General features: G+C 39.0%; 1 protein-coding gene across 3 annotated transcripts in view; it reads right to left on the bottom strand.

Annotated features, from left to right (window-relative positions):
• MAEA (macrophage erythroblast attacher, E3 ubiquitin ligase) overlaps positions 1–16,375 on the bottom strand; it is a 52,517-nt gene that overhangs the window by 26,604 nt on the left and 9,538 nt on the right. For all 3 annotated transcript variants that reach the window (XM_064448943.1, XM_064448942.1, XM_064448944.1), the window contains exons 2-3: positions 8,436–8,618; positions 4,582–4,785 (exon numbers count right to left, since the gene is read on the bottom strand). In XM_064448943.1, the coding sequence (XP_064305013.1) occupies positions 4,582–4,785; positions 8,436–8,618 (387 nt within the window). The remainder of the gene's footprint in view (positions 1–4,581; positions 4,786–8,435; positions 8,619–16,375) is intronic.

Here is a 16,375-nt window from a genome sequence, read left to right as displayed (position 1 = left end):
ATTGACAAAAACTGAAGATCTGAACTCCCACTTCAAGAAAATTGTTACCTTTTTAGGACTGCTGTCAACTAGTTTAATACTGCTTCAAGTGTCAAGAAGCCCTTCTAATAGAGGTCAATGTTTACAGTGGTCATATGTCTGGACAAGACTTTTGAATTCAGTGGAACATCCAATTTTTTTTTCTCAACAATTCTTAAGAGCAAAAAACATGCTATGGTATTAATGCAAATGGCTAGTTAGGTATCTCTGAAGGACAATGCACCTACTTAACTACTGATTTAAGAACATTAATTTGCAAACCTTTGGCGTCCATGATGGAAAGTCAAGTTAACCAGTTTTAAGATATTTAAGAGTTATTTCAACTCAAGTGCTCCCTTACACCTGCAACTGTACAGTGCCACTGCCTACCCTCCCCATGGCTGTAGCAGTTCTTTTGCCCCTCAGTGGTTTATAGATTTCTAAATCATTTGCCCCCCACCCTCACACACAGACACTTGGTTTAATTCATGCTGTTCTTCAGAGGACACACTGCCACTTGTACAGCTTCTGTACAGTATGGGCATCAAGGCAAGGACATATCTTCTTTTACTAAAACTAAGCAAAGGCAGAAAGAGGATTTACAGCATATGAGAGACTGGCAGCTTCAGAATCTAGGTTTATTTTCAATTGGCAAAAATCACTATAGCTATTACAGAATTAGGCAAAGAACATAGCACTTCAAGTGGGTTGGTTTTTTTTTTTCCTTCTTAGCCTATCAAAAAGGGGGCTAGACAAAGAATTAAATTTAAGAAACAAGCACCCCATAGAACCACAAGCAAAGCACTACCTACTTAACCTAATTACAAAGCTTATCTATAAACAGCAACCCACTTCCTACTGGAACACCACACTTCCAAAACTGGATTTGCGTATGAATTAATGGCACAGAGGTGAGATAGCAGAACATGGAATAGCAAAGTTTAAGTTAAGAGACGACCCTGCCAGCTAGCTGAGGATATGAATTTACAGATTAAAATATGCATTTTTATATTGGTGTTATACTCCAAAGTCAGTAATGATCTTATTTTAACTCTAAGTTTAACAAGCTGATACTGACGAGCTTCATTTGTATGCAATAACAAAAAGGTAATGTCTAGTTTATATCTTCATCACAAACTGGTTTTCACATCATTAGGGAGCCAGAAGACAAAAAAGTCCACAATAGAATTCCCTCCACCCCATATTTACTTTGGCACAAATGTGACATTTCTGTCCTTGACTGTCAGCTCTTATTTTAATATTACTCACATTTTGGTTTACTTTCTCAAGCAGCATTACTTTTCTTTAAAGACATATCACACACATTACGTGTTTGTAGTTTCTTATATCGCCATAAACAATTATGCTTTATATATGCTGCATGCCAGAAGTTATTCCTAACTTGAGCTAGTTCATAACTCTGATATTTAAACTTCCGTATCATTTTTCACATCCAGCATTTCTTTCCATAGCTGTTTGCTTCCTAGTTTATAACCATGGCTTTTAAGTGCTTTTCTTCCATGACAAGTATTCAAGAATATCATTCCTATGAAGGTAGTGAATTTAGAAAGCAGACTAGAATTTGTCACAGCTCATCAATAACTATGAGAGTTGGACACTACAGTGTATAGTCGATCTTTGAGCAAACTGTCTGCTGTGTGTTATTGGCAACATATGAATGATTTAATGGTTTGGTTTTGGTCACTGAAACAGAATGTTTTCTAAACTGTTTCTACTCTTGAAGTACCTTAGCAGTTCTGCAGGTCTCTTAGCATTCAGAAGCCATGCAAGGAACTTAAAACAAGCAGGCGGAGACATGCTCCCAAGGTGGGTCTAATAGCTACTGAAAGATGCTTAACCTGGGATCCACCATCTACAACTGAAATTGAAAGAGCCATTTCCTTCACCCTTTTCAAACAGCGGCAAAGGGCACTTCTAGCCATTTGGCCACAGAAACAGCATCACAGATGGCTGACACTGGGTCCTCTGGAGGTTGTGTAGTCCCCTTGCTCAAAGTGGGGTCATCTAAAACAGGTTACTTTAGGCCTTTTGCAGTCCAATCTGGGTTTGCATATCTCCCAGTACAGACAGACTCCACACCCCAGTGTGTCTGCTGGGGAGCTCGGGACTAGATACAGCACTCCAGATGGGTCTAACCAGTGTTGAGTAGAGGGGCTGGATCACCACCCTTCCCCTGCTGGCGATGCTCATCCCAGAGCAACCCAGAATGCTGTCGAGTCCACTTTGCCACAAGACTGCATTGCTGGATCATGCTTCACTCACCCACACTGGTGGACAGGCTGAGCAAACCCCCACCTCTTAGGGTATAGGGCCTACCCGGCGGTAACAATATTTTCTTGATATATAAAATACAGAAAAACCCCAGGTAATAGACATGGCCAGGTTCACTACACAGCAATGTGCTTCTGAACTCTGCAGTGGTAGACACATTTATCAAAATTACAGTTGAGACTACAGTAAACAGAAATATTACTTTGAATGAGAGAAGAATACCACGATATTTTGTAATCTCTACAGCAAAATTACATTATTAAGCATTAGAGAATGTTTCAATGCTCCTACCCTTCAGCAAGAACACAACAGAGATGTCCTATTAAACCAGCAAAGCCACAAATTCTGTGTAACAATCAAGTCTCAGTATCTTACTGTTGCAAAATCTGTTCACAATGAGTATCACCACACAGTAAGAAAGACTGAGTACAATGTTGAGAGACCAAGGGAAGACTATCCTCATTTAGCCAAAATGCAAACTTTAATGTTCAGTAAAATGCATCATTTCAGCAAGCTAGAAGAAATATAGCCTCAGTGCATTCAACACATCCAACTAAGTTATTCAAGTTACTTTGATGTTATGGAAGTAAAAATACTTAGGCTTGAAGGCAGAAGTTAAATAAACTTATTTAAAACTTTTTTAAAAAAACACAAAAGTTTCTATTCAACCAACAGAATGAAAAGCTTTAAGATTCACAAGTGCAACGCGTCTACCACACGGTCTGGCAGTGTATCATGACAGACTTCCATGCTCATGTCTAAACCAAAGCTGAGGATTACTTAATGAGGCATAATAGAACTTGCTATGAAAATGAAGATATTTCCATAGTGCTCTTTCAGCAGACCTAGTAGGTATGGTAACATGATGATTCAGCAGGAGATGAGCTTCTGCTCAAACACAGGGAAGCATCTATCAGAAGTGGAAGAGCTGCTGACCATTCAGCTGCAATTATCCCAGAATAATTGTCTTGTTTTTTTTCATTCACATGCATGGGCTATCTTTAGTGAGGCACAGCAGCCTCTTCAGTGAATTTCTTCAGGATTATTTCCTATTACTACTTTGTAATCCACTTCTTGCCCTCTCTGTTCCATTCAGTCTCTACTTGCTGTTTCCCTTTTGGTATTTACTGTAATCACTGCTGGTTGAACACCAGACTGGCAAAGTAGCCAGGGAGTAACAGCAGCACGTGACAGATATTTGTACAAGACAAAGAGCAGGTATATATATGCTGTAATTTGTCAGCAGTAACACAAATCTCTTCCCCTCAACTAGCTCAGAGATGTGTAAACTCTGTAACCTAAGAAAGGCAAAGTATGTAAGTCACTTAATACAAGTAAACTCTCAGCATCTTTAACTTTATAGAAGAAAGATTTTAACCGAGGCAGTTGGATACCTTCTGGAGTCAGGAATATCAAGGTAACTTAAAATTCAAGAATCACCGAGTATCAAATAGCAAATGTTACCTAAAATTAGCGTGATTTCTCTGCATGAAGAGCAAATTCTTAACGAATCAGCTTTAACATCCTTGTGACTGTCAGCGGACCACAGTGTCGACACACTGCTCTGCATAACGAAGCTACACCAAGGTGCACAATCTCTCAACGCTTCATAAGCAATTATGAGATGGAAGCAAAACTAACCAGACAACCAGTTAAAAGGGAAAGTGACAACCACAGAATCATAGATGGCAAAATAAAGCAAAACAGCAAAAAGTTTCTATGGACCATGCAAGATATACTGGCTACTAAAAAACCCAATTGTATCAAGATTTATTTCCAAAGTAGAACCCAGCTTCCCTCTCGATGTATTAAGTACATCAATGATACAATAGTAGGATGATACAATAAAACAGTTGTTCCTGCAAGCAGCATAGCATATGCTGCTCAGTCAGGTCACCTACATGTATCGAAGCGTGGTTAGACAGATGGGATGCTCTACCAACCGCTTAATCAGCGGCCTAAAGGCTGCTAACAAGAAATTCTGTATGACATTTGAGAATTATTCTAAGTTTTATTAGGGCAAGGTGTTTATCTAAAAGCATTTAATTTGTGACTAAAAGTTATGCTTTCATTTTTGACTTAATACAATAAAATACAATTTAAGTCAAGTAAGGAGATCAAGCTCAGGCCTAAAAAGATGAACAGATAAACATTAGCAATAAAGGCATGCTCATACATAAAAATAGCTGCTACAGGGCTAAAGCAGCTTGTATTTGCCAACTTCCCCTTTACTACCGTTTTGTTAGTAAGTTAGTGCACTTTGCTACCAACCTCAATACCGCTTTGTCTTGCTAGTTTTACGGCTGTATTGTAGTAGCCACAGCGTAAAAGATGTTCCACCATCATACGATCCATACGTTTCTTCTTCCACATGTTTGCAGCAGCTGGCTGGTCACTACTATGTTCTTTCAGGTGTTCAATCCTACGTTTGCAGAGTTTTGCACTTTCATCTTCAGCCTGGATTGATTCAACTGCCTAAAGAGTAAAAATTAACAGGAACAAATAAGAGCCATACATTTTTCAATTTGCTTTTAAATCAAAATACAGTAAGAATTGTTTGTAAGCATTCTTTATATATTATACAGTTACTCCAAATAGCATTTCTTTAATTTAGAAAGACATTTCCTATGGCAGTGCATAAGTATCAGCACGGCTGGTCCAGTTCTGAGATATTCTTCCACAGAAATAAGTTTTTATATAACATTTGAACATTATGAATATATGCAACTTTCTGCTAATGCGCAGTAAGTCCCAAAATGGCAACTTATCAACTACAACAGCAACTGCTGCAGTAGTCTGCAAAGAGCTTTGTGAAGGTTTGCAGTTGCCTGGTCCAAACAGTTGACAATCACGAATTTCCACCTCTAACCTACGCACGGCTTCTTCCTCAAGCAGCTGTCCTACCAAATTAGTTCTACCCAGGAGTGATGCAGAATAATCCCACATTACTTCTAATACACTGGAGCCATTTTAATCAGTCATGCAATAATGAAAATTATATAAACATTTGGCCACTTGGCACCTTTAATTCAAGGACCTTGAAGTAGTTTTTCAAGAATTATCACCTTTGTTAAACTGGTATTATTTTACTTACCTCTGCTACTTTGGAAACATGGATCTACTATTAGGAGCATTACTTAGGAAAATAAATTTGTCCAGAGGAAGCAGAAAGACTTTCTTTTAAACCAACATACTGGCAAACCAAGTGCAAAACACACCCCCTAAAATATCTGCATAACATGTTTGTGGTTTTTTTTTTTTTAAATTAAAAAAACAAACACTCAGGTCATACTTATTTTTCCTCAGCCTTGAAGTTAAATGGCTGATTAGTTATGCTGCAAGTTTTACCAGGCAATTTTATTACAGACATATCGTAATCCAAAGCTAGCTGACTCAGCCAGCATACAGCACGTGGCTGTTGTGGGTCATGCCAGGCTACAGACAACAAGAAGGCCTGCAGTACTTTTATATGCTTGCTAAGGTAAAAGCAAACCAGAAGACAATGAAGGCTTAATACCTTTCTCATCTGTGATATATCACTAGCGATGCAGTTTCAGGTTTGGTTGCCTTACTCATGGTGACTTTAAACTTGCTGGCTTGTGTTTGAATAAATGCACAGCTATGGCAACAGGGAAGTCCATGCAGGTCTCCCAACCACACACAGACCAAAATACCTGGGTGGCTTTTGGCAGCCCACTTGCACTCCATGCTGGCACAGCTACCTTCCCAGTACTCAACCTATTCAGGCTACAGGATCATCCTTGTCTAACAGCCCCAGCTCCAAAAGCACAGGTTGGTTTTAATTACTTTTACCATGTATGCTCATTTACAGGCTACTTCTAGAAGGATCAATATTTGAAAAGCAAAGTGAAATAAATGAAAACCTGTACAAGAAAAGCCTATCAAGCATTTAGTCCAGTTAAGCCTGGCTGTGATCTGGCCCTTGATACCAAATTCAAGTATCTAAAACCCTAGTCACGATACAAAATAGTCTTTTACTAAAATTCCTGTAAACAGTAATAAAAATAACTCAGTATAGATGCAAGTCTGAGTTACTTCTATTACTGAATTTAGCTTTATTTTGTAACATGTGGTTTGGAGATCAGTATTTTAAGTTATAAACTGAGTCTCTTCCTATTCAGAAAGCAAACACTAACTCAAGCCAAAACTCACTTGGATGTCTGCAGTATTAGCAGACGTGAAGGCAACCTCAAGAATTATTCTGAATACAGCTAGGAGAATTCAAGGCAGCCAGGCACAAAGGTTGAGCCCCTTCTCATATCAAAGGGATTTCCTGATATGGTTTTGTATCTGGACTCAGGCAGCTCTTGCTGGTTTTTTTATCCTTCTAGTGCATTCAGAACGGCTACAGATCCTTTTCAAAACTCTCTGAAACAAGGCTATCTGGACTTGCCCTGCTGGATACTAAAAGAACTCGAGGGTACAAGCATATTAAACAGGATACAAAAGGGGAAACACAAAGGCCTAGGTTTCCCCAGGATCGTTCTCAGAACCCAAGAAACATGCTGTGTTGAAAAGCTCTATTTTACGAAACAGTAAGGTGTTAAACAAAGGAACCATCTCATTCTATTACGGCCATCTCAGCAGTTCATCAGATCCTTGTCTAAACACAGGAGGAAACAGAGATCCCTCGTGGGTCCAAAGGCCCTAAAGAAAACAATCATTTTGCTCGGGGCAGAGATTACAGAGAAGACAGCTGGAGTTGAGGGTTTGGAACAGAAACAAGACCTTTGCATTCCAGAAGACTTTTACTGTTAAACAGATTTTTTTTTTTTGGCCTTTTGTTCTTTCTGAGCAGCTATAAGATTCCCCACAGTCTTTCAGGCAGTCAGAAACAAATGAACAATTACACTAAAATGGAGCCTTGCACCCAAAACATTCAGCAATGCCTTCAGACACACCTCCGCAGTCAGCAAAGATCTAACAAGTAAATAACTTACTCCTCCACATCATTACTACACACCTACAAGCAAAATCTAACACCTCTTTCAGAAATAGCTGTAATTTCTTTCTGTAAGTAACAGCAGTGAAGAAAACATATCCTTTAAGACCTAAGTCTCACAAACCACAGATGAAAACAGCAATTAGATTTATGAATTCTTTTGCAGATCAACTTTTCAACACCTAGCTACCTGTTCAAGCAGAAAACCCCAAATCAACACACATGACTTATTTTCATGTTACAAACCTCCAAGGTATTTTGACACGTCACAATTTTGTCTCAAGATTTTTATCTGTTGGTTAGTTCACTTAAGTTTTAATGAAATGACTCTGCTACCATTTGTTTTGTCTATTTATTTTTGGTGAAGCACTGCTTTAAAGACAGGTGACAGTGCTACTCTCATTTTTCTGCAAAATCTGTTTCAAGTAAGCGTGCTGATGAGTTTCAGGATGAGTAATATTCCCATCCAAAATAAGGATGGCTTATACTACACAGTTTATGTTTTTAATCCTCCTCCTTAGAAAGAAGTGGTAAAAGCAAGAAACTTTGGCTGTATTTCATACAAGTGTTCAAGCTTAACAGCTAGAAGCAGGTTATCCTGCTAAACTTTGTTTAAAATGCTTTCAGTAATATTCCCTAGACCTTCCAACCTGCAAGTTCAGTGTTTGTAAAAATTGAAGTAATAATACAGGACCAATTGCACTTTCTTTTGCAAAGAAGCCTCAACACTGCAAACTCCCCTGGGGTTTCACCATTTTTCAGACTCATCTTCCTCCTCTCTTCCCTCATCAAGTGAAGAATTAATGCAGCTGCACAAACCTTTCCACTAGACAAGCAGGAATTGATAGAAATCCGTTCATTTTGCTGCTATTTCTTTTCTGTGGGTAGAGAAATTCCTTTTCACGACTATAAATACATACTAATTTTATCTTTCAACAGAGGTTTGCTATAGTTAGTCACAGAACACCAAATCATATTTCATAAGCTCAGTAAAGCAACATACAGTAAGTTTTGGTATTTTGCTGTGTGTTCTAAGGCCTTTATTTACAGTGCCAGTGATACCTATAACTTGAAAAGAAAATTCAAGCAATCAGCATTGTAGAAGACTACTTCTGTGTGCCTTTGCAAAGGCAAAGCAATCACAAGGTAGAACAGCGCTTACCTTTCGTTTCAGAACACTGAGTTTTTCAACTACTCCATCCAGGAGACTAACAACTGAATCCACAGCAGGACAACTGCTCAGTGTCTTCTCCAGCTCTGCCACAACCATTGTAACGTGGCTTGTCTCACGATCAATGTTTTTCTGTGCAGCTCGAAACCGTTTGTTCAGTGTTTCATATGGCACCTGGATGAGAAATATCAAGTCATTAGAATTTCTACATTAAAAAAGCCAGGTCTTCTGGAGTTTAAAAGAGACTGATTATTTTTATCTGATGCAGTCAGAACACCACCTTGGTTCCAGGACACTAGAGGTCATTAATTGAACACTCATTTTGGGTAATAAAAAAAAAAAACAAACCAAGAAACCCACAACAGTGACAGGAAATAAAAGCTGGTAGATTCTTCTCTGATACCAGCTTTACCTATCCTGCTTTGACTGTAGCAAGCAGTGATGGAAACAGTTCAGGGAGAACAGAAAGCAAAGACAAATGTGGATCTAAAAAAGGAAAGCTACAAGTTAACTACAACTAAGAGATCATCCTTCAGAACATGGCTTTTTAGTGTCAGGAGTTCATAAAAGAAGAGAAAGTTACCTGTGCGAAAGCGTGTATAATGCATATTGGCTGCTGAAAAATTTATACACAGTATACCAATGGTTATTCAGGAAATCTAATAGGTCTCCTACCTACTTGTGCCCATTAAGGACTACTTTTTAATATTAAATTCAGTAGGACTATAATGAATGCTAAGAGAAACTCCATGTAAGTTTTCTTTTGGTGAAAAAAGCCTACACTATATGACTAAGCTTGTTAAATTTCTCCATTCCTTGGCTGAAAGACTAACTAGGCCTCCTGTCCTACTTGTCCCATGCCTTTATGGGACAGGCACATCAAGACTGCTACTGATGGCCATTAAGGACACATATATGGGAGTAGTCTACAGCCTGGTCTTATTTCAGGGTACTGAATGATTTGGGGAAAGCTTACAGTAAACATTAAGGTGCTCCCATCATGTTGCTTCCACTACAGTGACAGCATCAGCAATTTAGACAGGAAGTTCTATTACCTCATGGAAACAGGAATTCTAGAACTAAGAACATTTGAGTGTTACACACTTAACTAATCCACATCTTATCTTCAAAACGTCCATGAGAATTTCTTTCAGGTAGTTATGATAATCTTGATTGCTTTTCCATTAATCAAAGGTATAATTTAGCTAGCAATCAGATTACACATATTAAAGGTAAAACAGGAAACGCAAATCAGTGTTCTGTTTGATACATATCACATATATGTTTGATTACAAATCTTTCAAGTGTATCACTTCTAATCAGTTATATCAAGATTGCCTTAATTTTCTTCCTTCTAATCATTTGCATGCAAGAAAGTATCCCTAGGGTCCACTCTCCTTTTGGGCTCTCTCTTAAGAGAGAGGCTACTACATAAGCATTGCAATCGACAATCAGAGATGCACTGAGAATCAGCTTAGGTTCAGAATAAGGAAGATGAGCCAAAGTACTTGCTTTCCAAGACTGTGTATGACCTAAAATAACTTGTTCTTATATTTCTGCTACAAATAACACAAGGATACCCCTAAGATAAGAAAGGGCTTCTCTTCCTCTCAGAAAGGCTGCAATGATCTACCTAATACTTTTTGGCATCTCAAACTAAGACCTAAACAAATGACAGAACAAGGTTTTTGCTTGATACTTCTGTGGTAAAAAAAATTTCTTTATACATCCTCCCCTAAAATCCCAGCACCGCACCCCCCCAAAACTCAAACCACATAAAACATCACAATAGGCTTCAACACCTACTTAGTTGTCTATATAACAGTTTTTTATTCCATCTTTAACTCTTACTTTATTTCCCTTCTCCATGTCCGCAAAAAGGATAAAAGGTTTCAAGGCCTCAGAGATAGAATGTGTGTTTTGGGGGCTGTTATTTTGACATCTCATGCTTTTGAGCATGGAAGCCCGTTTCCAACTCCAAGACTTGATGCCAAACAGTATTAAGGCAACTTTCTTTTTACCCCTGCATTCTTATTAATTGAAAAACCTATTTCCTTCAGTTCCTTGCATCTACTGAATTTAATTTCTACTTTGCTCATCAGCTTTCCACACCACACTGAAAAGCTACATCAATCAAGACTTCCAGAAGCTGCTATTGATTTGAGGTATCCGACCACAAAAAGTGTTCTTGTTAAATTTTGAGCAGTCAGTTGAACTGGACACACAGATCTAGTCAATATGAAAAAAATCTTAGCTTTAATCTCCCTTTTCCCTAGTTTCTTATCTGTACACAAGAGCAATAACACTTCCCGTTTCCCATGCTCTCTCTCTTTAGCGTGCAGATTTCTGGCACAGTCTGTGTTCATATGACATTTAGAACAATTGGACTTTCAATTTCAGCTGGCATAATTATACATCCTTTATATGGTGTCTAGGTGCAATAGGTTTGAATCTTGTTTTATCCATATTTTTATTCCCCCCAAAAAAGAGTATCCTGGGTGGAAAAGGCCAGAAGTTGAACTGTTTTACTATATACTTTGAAAGAAAGTACAAATAAATATATCACTAAACATAATTTTAGTGCACCATGACAAAGAAAATGACTGTAAAGGTACAATGAAATTATCTGCACAACTGAAACTGACAGTAAGTGCTCTCTACCAGAGTTTTTCCATAGTTTGCATGGGCATTTGTTTCTTACTGTATAGCCAGTAGTTTTTAGAGAATATTTGTAAATTGTAACCAGGTACAACTTCTACACTTATTTTACAGGACTAAATTTTGGCATTCGTAGAATCTATAAATTGGAACTGTTACGCTCCTTACCAAGAAAGCATCTTATCTAGACTCTGCATCTTGATCCGCTGGTTCTTTTGTTACTCATACAGTTCCTATGCTCCAAAAGAGACTCAGTTTCCCAGTACTGGTTTGCTTTACCACAGAACTCTTCAACAATTACAGGCTCTGTACCAATAAGTTTACTTTCTTCTCCAATAATGAAAGTAAATGGAAGGAGAACATAACAGAAAAACACTTGAGAAAATGTAATTCTAAAAATGCTTAATTATGGTTCGCTTTAATTTTCAGGTGCCATAGTTATAAGAGAGTGAACAGCAAACTTTTTGCACCAAGAGACAGCTGCAACATTTACGTATCATTAACTGCCACAAGCCTATTAGAGACTTTCAATTTTTACTGCCACTACCATTCTGCGACCAAGCCTGGATTACACAGTTATTCTTTAAGGACAAGACTGGTCTGCAGAACTCAGCCTAGGGAAGCATTACATTAATGAAAAAAGCTACTGAAGATTGAAAAAATGTGAGATAAAGCAGCAAGAACCAACCAGAGAATATTCTACAAACACACAATACCAACTTGTCCTACTCATTAGAGCTTGAAAAACCACACCTCAGTTGGCTCATACCACAAGCACAGAAGATAAAGAAGAGATGTAAAATATTAGTGGGCAGCACATTTAAATCCAGTGTCACTAAATAGATTCTGATTTTGCACGTCAGCTTCCACAGCTGCAGACACATTAAACAACTTAAGCACGCATTAAACCAGGTCAAACCTAAACCTAATGAAAAGGAATTTGACTTAAGTTAGAACAGCCTACACAAGGGGTAAAATTACAGTAACAAAAGTTTTTCCAAGATCAAAATTTTGCTACTGTGGTGTGAAGGAAAGTCTGCTTGGCTGGAGGCTTCTGCAAGTGTGGCATATGACAGCTTCCAGGTGCTAAGTGCTAACAGAGAGGCAGAAGCAACTGAATAACCCCATCCAAGTATTCATTTCAGGAATTACTTCACCCTGATTTTAGAAAGCCAGAAAACTCTGTGTGCTGTCCCAGAACATGCTCCAACAACCTCTAGCTGTTGAGACACAACTTAAGAGAGGATCCTTCTGGGTCTAAAAGCTTGAACTGGTAGAAGAGGAGGAAGGACTGCCATGAGAGCTATACCATGGTTGCTCAGTTGGGCAGAGGAAGCAGAAAACAGCAGAGCTAAGAATGTCAGAGGCAGTTTTTAAGCTGACACTTAGGAACACAACTGTGATGTTAACTATCTGGGCTCAAGCCCAAACACAGTACTCTTCCAGTCTGTGAATGCAAATAAGGCACCAAGGCAAGACTGACTAGTTCTAAAATCATGAAGCGGCGAAAACTGTTTGAATTGTGCAATTCTAAGTAGTATTTCTTTTAATAAGCCACAGGAGATTTAACTTGAAATACCCTTAAATATAGTGAATTTAATAATAATACTAAATACATTTCCATCAAATTAAACTTTTCAATAAGCCATTCCTTAAACGATAACATTTTCTTGATTTTTCAAATACATATTAAAACTAGAAAAAACCAGCAAGTATTAAATGCTTGCATATATTGTATCCTGATGTTTAGCAAACTCTATATACCTCCCAAGTGTTTATCAGTCTGTAAAAAAATATTTAAAGAAATAGAAATAACATCAAGTTAAACAAATCAATCCTCTACACAGCATCCTACAATGCATATCTACTTTTGGTTTTACATTCGTTATCAACATTTTAATGAGATAATTTTTCTTTTCTGTTTAAGATTTTCCAAAGGTATCTACGTGCACACACTTAGTACTCCATCCGTAAATCAAATACATAGAAACAGACTGCCAGTAAGTACTCTCACCTCAGCCTATGCTTTTCTCTACAGGCTCCTAGAAAATTGGCTTTAACAAACATGCCATAGGAACATACCATCTATAGCCTTTAAAAACATAGAAAGGGAGAGCAGAATGCAAGTCATTTTCCCCTTACAGAAGTCCATTCATTATAGCGATCAAAACTTAAAAAGCTCCACTACCTCAATGGTATTTATATTGGTGGGAGTCAGACACTCAGACTAGACTTCTTACTCTGGTTTTAGCACCTTGAATTCCACTAAGCAGACTAATGGCATATCGAGAACATGGCAGTTTTAGCCTCCTCACACACTCACAGCTTCCACAGCAGACACAGTCACTCGCTCACTCATTAAGCACCTGGGGTTTCCAAACAAAGTGAAGGCATACACTCTTGAGGGGCCCTCTGCTTGGAAGAAAATGCGAGCTAACAAAAGAGATACAAATCATGTCAAGATCTTCTTTGCAGAGGTGCTATGGTCCTCCAGCCACAATGGAGGAAAACCATCCTGAGTCACAGCTAGAACTCCAACACTCATTACAATCATGGCCAATACATACATCCACTTTATTCAACTAGAGTTCAAACTAATAAGTAGACTAATAAGTCTTTACTGGTAAGGTTGTTTCCTAAGCCTTCCAGATAGTATATTAATGACTGAGTCTGCGAAGAGAGGTACTATTCACACGAGAAGTCTAAAGCAAGCTGAAGATACACACGTACATGGGACCAGAAGGGAGTGAGATCACCAATGACTCACCTGCTATCATCTCTGAGATGTTATGGTGAGCAAGAAAAGTCCTCAATGACAGAAAAGGGCAAGTTTCTTGCCTCTCTTCCAAGAAAAGAAGCTGGAATATCATGAAAACTACAGGCTGGTCTGCCTCATCTCACTTCTTGGGAAAGTTACTGGGGCTGGGTGGGAGCGGGAAATCAGATGGAAGCCATTTCCAAGCTCAAAGTTGACTGGGAATAGCCAGGCTAGATTTGCCAAAAGCAGCTCAAGCTTGACAACATTGTTTGCTTTCAGTGATGAAATGACTACCTCTGAATGAGAGGAGCATGCTGGCAGTCTTTCATGCTAAGTTTAGTGAGGTTTTTGACATGGTCTCCTACAGTACCCTTGTAGCCAAACTGGGGAGACGTGGACTGAGTGACTGGAACACAACATTGGTTAAGGACTGACTGGACAGCCAGGCTCAAAGAATAATAGTCAGTGGTTCAAAAACTACCAGGTGGCCAATTACAAGTACTGCTCGACTCCCGAGGAATGTTATCAGCTCCAACGTACATGGCTTCTTCAACCATCTGCACTATGGAACAGAACACACAGAAAGCTCACAGAGGACAACAAATGGGTGGAGTGCTTCATAACGTTGGGCAGTACAGCTGCCATTCAGAAGAAATGACAAGCTGGAGAAACACACCAAGAACTTCATGAAATGCGATGAAAGGCAAAAACCACAGCCCCGTACCTGGCACAAAACCACCCCATCCATTAGCACAGGCTGCAGAATAGCTGGCTAGGACCACTTCTGCAGCAAAAGACATAGAGGTTCCAATGGACAGCAGGTTGGAGATGAAGCAGCAGACTCTTGTGGCAATGAGAGTTAACCACATACCAGGCTGCATTAGTGAGATTAAAGGCAGTGGGTTGCAGAGTGATGGTTCTTTATGCTCAGCACTCATGCAGACTCATCTGGAACACCGAGTCTGGTTTTCAGGTCACTCTCCCCCTGCCTCCAGCCACTGCTGCCACCAAAGAGATATCAACAAACTGGAAAGACTCCAGAAAGCAACCACCATGATGGTTAGCTGGTTGGAAGATACAAAATCCAAAGATAAACCGAGAGAGGCAGGGTTGTTTCACTTGAAGAAGGGAAGGCTACAGGGAGTTGTGAGCAGCACAATCTGACATAAGTCTTCCACTACCTAAAGGTGAAGGTGATAGATAAGAGCTAGCCAGACTTTTCTCAGAGCTACAAAGCAAAAAGGAGGGAGGCGGAGCAGCAAACTGGAGCAAAGAAAATTCCAGCTGGACATAAGGAAAAAATACTTTAACCGGGAGAGTTAGTAAGCACTGAAACAGCAGCCCAGAAAGGTGGTGCAATCTCCACCCTTGGAAACTTTCAGAACTAGGCAGAACCCTAAACAATTCAAATTAGCTTTGAAGTTAGGCTGGATTTGAGCAGAAGCATGAACTACACTGCCCGCAGAAGTCCTTTCCTACCTTAATTTTACGAATTCCTCTAGAAAGAAACTGGATTATAGAGCCCCATTGCTAATTTAGACCCCAAATTCATCTCCATATGAAAATATGAAAGGCCATACCAGGTAAGACCAGAAGTCCCTCCTCTGTCACTATACTTTCTCTGACAACATCCAGAAAGGGAACGGCACTTGAAAAATAGGCATGAAGATAAAAGTTACTAATCCCAGAAAGTCTCTGTGGGCTTCTTGTGGCAGAGGTGGGAGTTTTATAGTAGAAACACCACAGGGTGTTTCTCATCCATGAACTCTGCTGGTTGTTGTTGACCTGTAGAACTTTAGCACTGCAACATCCTGTGGTGAGACATTTCACAGCCTCCCGCATTGTGTGAAGAAACACTGCTTGGTTTTGTCTTGTCAACTGCTAGCCTAATTTGAAACGCTTTTATTCTTGTTTTTGGAAGAAAAAAGGGAACATTCACTTTCTCTACGCCTCTCATGCCTCTTGAGATTGAAGAGGCTCTTTCTAAACAACTCTTTGAAGACAGTCTTCCTATATCTCCAGTTATTCTTGCCCTTCTGTAGAGATTTTTCCAGTTCTACTACATCCTTTTTCAGGATGAAGGAAGGGAAAAATAAGAGTAACTCATACTAAAGTGAAGAAGAAATAGTGAATTTTACTGCTATGTAATGAGGTTCTCCATTCCTTCCCAACACTTTTGTCCTAAGCTTGTCAACATTAACCTGATCATTCCAAAAAACACATTCACTATAACCCCAAGATCTCACTGACCAATGATGATCATTTCTGACTCAGTTATCACATATATGAAATTAGGATTGTTTTTATTTCCACAATACCTGAACTGTATCATGCTACACTTGTGTATATTGAATTTAATCTACCATTTTTTATAGCCATTCAGTCTCTCATTCTTCTCTAATGCTTCATACTAGGGCTCTATCTGTAATACCTCGATTATCTTAGTATTGTCAAGGAAACTGGATCATCTCAGCACTTTCTCTTTTAGGCTGTTCAAACAGCTGAATATCAGCAG

The sequence above is a fragment of the Phalacrocorax carbo genome, chromosome 4 (genome assembly GCF_963921805.1).
Source record: "Phalacrocorax carbo chromosome 4, bPhaCar2.1, whole genome shotgun sequence".
NCBI classification, from domain to species: domain Eukaryota; kingdom Metazoa; phylum Chordata; class Aves; order Suliformes; family Phalacrocoracidae; genus Phalacrocorax; species Phalacrocorax carbo.
Note: the sequence above shows the minus strand (reverse complement) of the source record. Positions and strands in the feature narration are given on the sequence as shown.